Source organism: Thunnus albacares, chromosome 19, assembly GCF_914725855.1.
Source record: "Thunnus albacares chromosome 19, fThuAlb1.1, whole genome shotgun sequence".
Classification (NCBI taxonomy): Eukaryota; Metazoa; Chordata; class Actinopteri; order Scombriformes; family Scombridae; genus Thunnus; species Thunnus albacares.
In genome coordinates, this window is record NC_058124.1 from 17,968,213 (window position 1) to 17,977,269 (window position 9,057).

General features: G+C 40.0%; 1 protein-coding gene across 1 annotated transcript in view; it reads left to right on the plus strand.

Annotated features, from left to right (window-relative positions):
• Positions 1-4,790, plus strand: part of efna3a (ephrin-A3a) — a 62,211-nt gene extending 57,421 nt beyond the window's left edge. Inside the window, exon 5 of the mRNA XM_044336716.1 lies at positions 2,338-4,790. Within this exon, the coding sequence (XP_044192651.1) occupies positions 2,338-2,456 (119 nt within the window). The 3' untranslated portion in view covers positions 2,457-4,790. The remainder of the gene's footprint in view (positions 1-2,337) is intronic.
• The last annotated feature ends 4,267 nt before the right edge of the window (positions 4,791-9,057 follow it).

A 9,057-nucleotide genomic window follows, 5' to 3' on the forward strand; every position in this document is an offset into this window, starting at 1 on the left:
GTTTCTGGTTCAGCAACATTTCAGATCACCTTTTGTGCTGATAACGCTTTGTAGTACAGTAGCATCTTGACAATGGGCACATAGCCTTCCAGTATTAAAGCTAACATTGTCAGTGGTCAGCTTTAAGAGCACAAAGACATCAGTGTTTCGTACAATTACCCAAGGTTGAAGCCATTCTACGACAATTCTTTCACTGTGACTAAGAACATTCTCTTCTCTACTACTAGTATTAATAGACAGAGTGTAAGTCAGTTGAAAACACTTTTACACCTCCCCCACTGACCCGTAGAGCACGATGGGTCCATCGTCTCATGTTGTTTACGCCTCACTGTGAGTCTGCCATCGTTGTGGCTAAGTTGGCACAAGGATTTATCAGACCAGACAACCTTTTTCCACTCATCGACAGTCTCAAGCTGATGTTTCTTATCTCACTGTAAATGCCTTGGGCAGTTTACCATGGACTGGAGAGCTACCCTGCACGCTCGTCTGTTGTTATACCTCATACAGACACGACTGCACCGGATTGTGTGCTCTGAAATTGATTGCTGTATCCCACAATTGTACTGTGATGTTAGATGTCGTACTGTGGACCTTTGATAACTTGTTATGGCCTGAGGCACAAGACGTCCCCCACATTCATCTTCCAAGGGCAGCCTCCCTAAATAGCAAGGGTTTTGAAGAGTTGCATGTGGTGCACTTTTGTGAGTGTCAAAACTCCTGGAACCCACAAAAAAGTTAGATCATGTGAATTGAATACATTTAAATGCAAAGCAACTGTGCAAAGGGAGTTGTTGCTGCATGTACTTGTTTATGTAAAAGTAATGTAGCACCCACTTCTTCTGCAGAGGCAGCTAGTCCCCTTTTCTGGTCACTGAGTGTACAAACCGGATGGTATGAAGGCCCTGTTGTGACCTGTGGGCTCTACCTGAGGCGATGCTGGTTTATATTCTCCCTCCTGCTTTCACTGACTGTTTTCTGTTTCAATTCATGCTGGTGCCTGGCGGTGTGATTGTCAGTGTTGTGTGTCATCCTTGCAGACAGATGTCTTGTGTTCACTAAGAACAACTCTGACGTGGGCAAGAGTCACTACCAGGACAAACCAGAGTGGTCGGATAGTTTACTCTCAGACAGAGAGCAAAAACAAAATTCCGTACATTCATCAGACATCACCTGTCATGTGTTTGTTGTCTTTATCTGATATCTCATCATCTCCCTTGTTCTTACTTGTAGCCAGTTACTGCCTCCATTATATTTATCAAACTCCAGACCTGGCTTTAATGTCACCGTGAAACAGTATTTTGATGAGATCTCACTTCTTAATTTGATACATTTTCACATTGGAACAGATCTGAGAAAGGCATTTTGTATTGAGCTGAGACTGACAGAAGTAAGAGTAATGGGATTTTAATAGACAAACAAGATTTTCGTCAGTTTTGGGGCACAATTTGTAAAATAAATATATCCCATCTTGTATCAACACAAGTACATTTTCATGTCTCCAGTGTGATTTTAAGTTGTTAAACTCAAATTTCTTAATGACAAAATGTACCATCAGTGTGTCACATCTCAAGGCTTAAAACCTCAGTCTCTTCACCTACATTTCACTTTTATGTCTGATGTGACTGACGTCAGTAAGAAATTGCAGCTTTCTTCTGCACTTAGTTTGATTACTTACTAGAAAAAAAGGTGTTTTTCTGACACCTCATTGCAGCTAACTCAGGTTGCTCTAAAATCTGTGATGGATGTGTAAGCAACAGAGCTCTGTTTGGTTCCTTTTGCTTTACTTTGGCATGTCATAACCCTCTAGATATAATGGGAAACATTATGTCGAGACGGCGCGTAATGACTCAGTGTAATCCACTTTTTACTGAATATTACAAAATGTGTTCTCCCAGCTCTTTCTCCATCTTTCCCCTCCAGCTAATGTTCTGTTGTGTCTAATCAATGACAAGGCCATAGTAATTTGGTTTGATTGAAATCCCTCTAGGATAAAAACATCATTAGTGTGAAAATAGGAATACGTGAAAAAAAAAAAAAAAGAAAAACAGATCAGAAACAAAAGTGCTTTTAATTTTCTATCCCACGGGGGAAATGGCCATATGTAGCAGTGCTGATGATAATTGGTGGTTTGTTGATAATTGCATCATGTCTCTTTCTCTGCATATGTTAAAGCACAATTTGCATGAATCACACATTGTCTGTAGATTGATGAATTAATAATGTAGTACAGTAATGGTTTGTTTCCTTCTGTCTCACATATGCACACACTGTCTCTCTCGCTGTTTCTCACGTTATCTCTTTTCTCATATTTTCTCTCTCTGTGCCTTTTCTCTACAGATGAATTTAACCCTGAAGTTCCCAAACTGGAGAAAAGCGTCAGTGGCAGCAGCCCCTCACGTGACCGCCTTCTTCTCACAGTGGCCATGCTGCTTGTGTCTGCTGTCCTTTTGTCCTAGCGACTGTCACCGTGAGTGACACTTCATGCATAGCTGGACCGCCTTGTCCTAAGGGCTTTGTATCCACCAACCGCAAGTTTTTGATGTGAAAGTTTGCAGAAACACAGTAGAAGTGCAACAGAACCACAATCAAAAGGGACACAGAAGAAAAAAATCCTTCAACTTTACTTACTGAACTTTGGGAAAAAAAAAAAAAAAAAAAAAGGAGAGGCCTTTTTGCTGTCATGATTACACCGGTGTATTTTGACACTCCATGTGTTTTTGGACATCATTATCATATGAATACCACAGCATTTCATACAGGTGTGTTCGCCACAACATGGAGACCACAACCACAACCTATATTCAAAATCAGACTTCTGTGCTGCTGTCGTGCCTGGCAGCCAACAGACGAGTGAGGAAGTGAACTAGTAATGAGTCGGATGTAGACTACACATTCTTACTTATTGTAGCATGGATATCAAATCACCTGAGGAGTTTAAGCTGCATCTTAGGTTTTTGTAACTTTAAGCTTTGAAGAAGACAGTAAACATAACAGGAGTGGACTTCGCAGTGGATTTTAAGGCCTTGGACCACGGACCAAGTATGCTCATGGATTAAACTCAACTTTGATGTAGTAAAGAGCAAGCTGGACTCTGGAACTGTACTGATCTTACCTGAGCTATACAGGATATTTATGTAATCAGTCAGTGATGAGAACTGCTGCCGTTGTCCTGGACATTGAGGAATGTTTTCACGTCGTAGTGAGGGAGCTGCCGGTAATAGGAGCCCAAGGTGTTTCTTAAGAAAAGGGAGAGACTTTGTGAGGATATCCACGGGCCTTTCAAGAATCCATTTTCTCCAGACATCAAAAATACCCCTGGCTTTGTGATAGGTACAGATGCAAAGCCTGCGTTTCTTAGAGGATAGCGAGTGCCCTCTTAGAACTAGTCCTTTGTCTGCATTTCTTGCCTTCACACTGTAACAACCCTAGAAAAATACAGACCCAGGACTAGTGATTTGATGGCACTTAGACGTGGTAGATGTGTGTTTTGTTCCGATGCATTTACCTTAAGCACTTGGCGTAGATTTTCCGGATGTCAAACCTTTCTCCTCACAGCAATCAGCAGAGTCATTCAGAGTAACACTAATTTACAATTCTTAGAACCTCTCTCAGCAGCGAGTTCCCTTTTAATCCCAGACAACCCTGTCTATTCCTTTTCCACTTCAGAGGTTCCCAGCCAATCAGTGCTGATGGCCATTACAGCAGTCAAGAGTCACCATGGAAACGACCCCATACAGTCGCCAGAGTGCGGCAGGTGCCTGAGGAGAATTTGTGCTTTGAGTCTCAAAGTAACGCTGCCGCCATTTTGTTAAAAAAAAACAAAAAAAAACAACACAACATGTGTGAATGTGCAAATAAAGAGAACTTCACTTTTTTTATATTGTTATACAGGACAACGTAGGCTGGCATTAATCAGATTACAATGTTGTGCTTTTTTAATTTATTTACTTTTCAAATGTATTTATTTTAACATTAAAGTATATTATTTATCTACCTAATTTATTAGTGTGCATTTGTAGGCCTTTGCTCAATAAGCTATTGTGCCATTTTTTATCATTTTTTTTAAACAGTGGAATTTTTACTGCAGCATTTGCTTGTGTAGATAAATAGTCAGATGTAATTCAGCCTGACAAAAGGAGACGGTTATTGGTTATGACTAATCAGTAGGGACATACACTCAGTAACCCTACTGTCATGTAACAGATACTGCTAACCAGATCATGTTGCTGAAGAGCATGTCATAAACCAACTGTGAATGCACAGACAGAGCTGATGTTGATGGAAGGGCAGCATTCCTCAATTGCTGTGCTTGCGAAACGTAGGAGTCTGCATTGTAATGTATATTTATAATACATGCCGGTTATGGAATGTTCGTGCACAAGCGTGTGTGAGCGTGCGTGCGAGCGAGAGGCTCTATCTGCCTGCTTTCCTGCGTGCGTGCATGCGTGCGTGCGCACGCGTGTGTCTGTGCGTGTGTGGGAGCGAGCAAGAGTCCAAAAACATATGTGTGCACAATTTGTGTGCGTATGTATGTAGAATGTGTTTGTCCGCGCTTTCGAGTATGTGGCACTTAGAAATTTCGTACCCGTTAAGGAGTCGTTTGTAGGATCTGAATATGCAAGTGTGTATGAGAGAATGTGCTCTTCTGTAATGTTAATTACGGGGTTTGGGAAGCGGGCGAAAAGCATTTACTAATGTTGAAGACAACCACGAGAAAATGTGTTTACCTTTGACAAGAATGAATTTAAAAAGAAAAAAAAACTGTAAATTGAACCAAGAATGATTAAAACAATGCCAATTAAAATCTTTTTGCAAATTTACTTTTGTGTACTTATTTGAAGGTACATGACAAACTGATTTTACAGAAATAACAATGCAGCTGTCTTCTCTCTGCCTCCGTCTGCCCTTTCTTTATCTTAACAGTGACTCCTTCACCTTCACTCAGCCTGCACTCACTTCTGTTTGTTCTTCTTGAGCACTACTTGAAGGCAATGCTCTCCCTCTTTCTCTCACACTCCACTTTTAGATATGTTGCTTGCAAGCAGACATGTAAACAGACAGTACTCATGCTGCACATACTCTTGGTGTAAAACTATCACTCTTTCTCACACAGCCCATCCTTACAGCGCCTCGCTTAGGTTTCACAAACACTTCTTCTGCCATAAAACATAATGACAGCGTGGAGGGAAAGTCACGGCTCCACATCTCCTGCTCTATCCATTTTCTTTTTCTCCAAAAAAAAAAAAACACCTGCAAGCCATTCATGTCTGCACAAATCTGTCTCCCTCCGTCACTCTCTATTCCCTTTACCCCTGTCAGCTTCTTTCTAATCTTCGTACGCAGAACAGAAAGAAGCTGACAATGGGGAGGGACACATGTCTTAGATGCACTAATGTCCATGTCAAAAGGGACAGAGGGGGCAGATAAGATTTTGTCTTTGATGTCACACATCAGGGCTGAAATCAGATGAAAGAGAAAGAAGTAGAGCAGATTCTGCTGTCGGCTTGTGCTCCTCACTTCAGACCTGGGTCAAAGAGTATTTGTAATTGATTGTGCGTGTGTGTGTGTGTGTGTGTGTGTGTGTGTGTGTGTGTGTGTGTAGTGGGATACTGCCAAGAAATTTTCAAAGTTAATTTAATATAGTTTACTTGACATAACGTGAGTCATACTTAACCGAGCAGGTTACAATGAAGTGATCACGTCTATTAATGTCTGTTTCACAGCTGTTTGACTAAGCTGTGAGGCTCCTGCTTCTGATTCTCTTTGACATTTTTGCATTTAGCTGACAGACTGATAATTGCTGAATATTACAGTAGGTCTTGGCTTACAGTCCTTATAGGTTTGGACTTGCACATAAACGTTTCAGTGTTTTGACACCGGGGAACAGGGGAAGGGTTTTAGCTTCTGCTCCGGGGCCTGAGTTGACAACTTAAACCATCATTTTTTGCAGAAAATCAGCCTGCTTCAGTTTTGGCAGCGAGGATGTGCCTGGTTAGGAATGTAAAGGAATTAACACTGTCATATTTACACCTTAAATTCCTGTCTGGAAAAGCTTATGTTTTGCCTGTGCCTAAACGAAACATTAATTGATCTGCTTACTATTCAAATGAGAGGATCAGGAGTGTTGCCAGTGGATTAAAGATGCCTACCTTCCCCTGAGCAACTGACACGGAGCCTCACATTTCTGCTGTGAAATAGATATCTAACAAGTGCTCTGTCCAGAGTCTAACTAAGGAAGACATTCCATTAGCAAAGGGAGATGACCTCTTCTCCGTTTGAAGGCATATTATCGTTTTCTGAATCATTTACTGTGAGATAAGCCATCTGTAGCATGGGCAGGCCTGTGCCGTCTAAAAGAATTCCCCTGACAAGCTGCACCGTCTGGCCCAAACAATGAAACAGATGCCTCCTCCTCAGAGAACTTGTTATAGCTCAGGACATCAATGAGACAATCACGGAGACTAGCGCTGCCTTCAAGTGCTCCTTGGAAACTTCTATTTCAAGTTTGGGAGTCATAAAAATGAGTTGTGGCTCATTCAAATTCTTCAGACCAGAAAATTATTTAATTGACCAAAAGTTTTTGTTTTTTGTTTTTTTTTTTTTTTGGGGGGGGGGGGGGGGGGGGGGGGGGGTTATTTTAGGAATCATGCTGCACAAGAAAGAAATCTGGCAGGCGCTTTTGTCTAAACATTTTCTCTCCATATTCACATACACTCAGGTTGCTCAAAGATTTTGACATGTGAGGAGGAGGAACCTAGAATTGAACCTCCAACTCTGCAGTTAATGGCCAACCTGAGTGACTACCTGAGCTACATCTTTGCAGAAAATGTGCTGTAATCACTATAGGCATAGTGATGACTTTATTGCCAGAATTTGTTTGACAACTACATATTTCACAGAACGAACATGAAAACATGTCCCAATGCCAGCTACAGTATTTACCCAAAAATGCTATTCACATCACAGTCCACTTTCTTTGACGCTCAGCATGAAAACATGTCCTATTGGTGATATTTATTTTTCTTCAAAAGCCTTTCAATCATCAATCCAAGCCTTTGTTTTTCCCGTGTTCTGTATGCCATTCACTGCCTGTATTTGTGCACATATTTACCCTTTTATATTTTCCTCACTTTTTTTTGCATTTCAGCAACCCCCCTCTTTTTTTTAAATATGTGTGTGTGTAACAAGCGAGTTTACAGTTTCATGTGTGTCAAATGCACTTATCCTTGCTACATATTCAAGCCAAAAATAGGATGACACGCAGCACATCTCTGCCAGCTGACATGTTGGCAAACAGCAGATATTATGTGGAAAATTTCACTCATATCAGTGTGTAACCAACTAAACTACTTTCCACCCATAGGTGTCGCCAAAGCTTTCTTTTACCCTGTGTTTCTGATATTAAGACTCGTCAGTGAGCTGCATACAGGACATCTGAAAAAACATTGTGCAACAGATTTCCTGGAAGTATGTCAACATATAAGATAAAGCTTGAATTCATAAAACAAACAATGCCTATAATGACAATACTGGGTTGGTTTATGTATTATGTGGTCTGTGTAGGCCGAATAGATTTTGCTATCTCATCTAAGCAGATCTAAATTATGGGTTAAGCTGCTGCTTGAGTTCAGTATGACTAAATACTGAACTCAAGCAGCTGTTCACTATGACTAAAAAAAAACATAAGAAAAATAAATCTGATTTTAATAAGGCCATCAAAAGCCACACAGGGCAAAATAAAAATAACTTCAGAGAATATTGTCTCTTATGTAACTGTTCAAAGGATGAGCTGACCTGCAGTACGAAACATTTTTCTCAACCCTTCAGGATTATATTAGGTCAGAGCTGATGGCTGCATTAGAATATTATTTCTGTTTTTCATGAAAATCTAAGTTTGTTCTCATCTTAATCTTTACACACTTCTTTGTCTTTTAATACTGGCCACAGACAGAATGTTCTTTTTATAGTTCACATGTAATTATGTAATTCTGTCAGAACGGCGCACCATACGGTACTGTCTGAATTTAAAAGCTCTGTAAAACAATTCAATTTTGTTAGTTTAATAGAAAATGTCATTACCTTACTTAACATTATTATTATAGTAAAAAACAACAACACAAAAATCACAATAATGATCACTGCTCTGTGGTTGCAGCTTGACTGTTAAAGCATATGTTGAAATGTTACAAAGCAGGTAAATTGTTGACGTCCCCTAAATTTGCCCATCTTTCCCTGAAATATATAGTTATAGGCACTAAGTTGGTTAAGGTTCTGATGGTATGACAGAAGTTTTTCAAGAAGCATTGCAATATGGATCACTCCCAGAAAGTTTCAATGAAGCTATGATATCATTTATACCAAAAAAAAGAGACAAAAATCTAACTAACACACAGCTAACTATAGACCTATAAACTTAATAAATGTTGACTGTAAAATACTGTCCAAGAAATACTGCTAGATACTGCTAGACTGATAAATTAGATTTTGCCACAAATCATTCACAAAGATCAGGCAAGGTTTATAAAAAAAAAATAGGTCATCGACCAATAATGATACTACATCTAATGTAGATCAATAGAACAAACACATACCCTTTGTCAGCCTAATCACGCGATGCCCCAAAAGCATTTGAAGGGGTCGAATGGGCTTTCTCATTTTCTGCTCTGTCAAAATTCAGGTTCGGTGATGGTTTTTGTAAATGGATAAATGTTCTATATCCATGCCCCAGGGCTGCAGTTTTCACTAATGGGATAATATCTTCATTCATGTCCAGATCAACTCGCCAAGGATGCAGCCTCAGTCCACTCCTGTTCACAGTTTTTCTCAAACCTCTAGCCATATCGATCAGAGAGGAGCCAAGAATTAAAGGAGCTATTGGAGGTGGCAGGGAACACAAATTATTTCTTTATGCTGATGATGCTGACATTGTGGTACTGAGTCAAAACCCTGCCAAGTCTATATCAGTGCTTTTTAGAAGTTACTGAAGCATATTCCAAAGTATCTGCTTACAAAATTAATTGGTATAAATTAGAAGCATTGCCAGTGTCTTAGACTTGT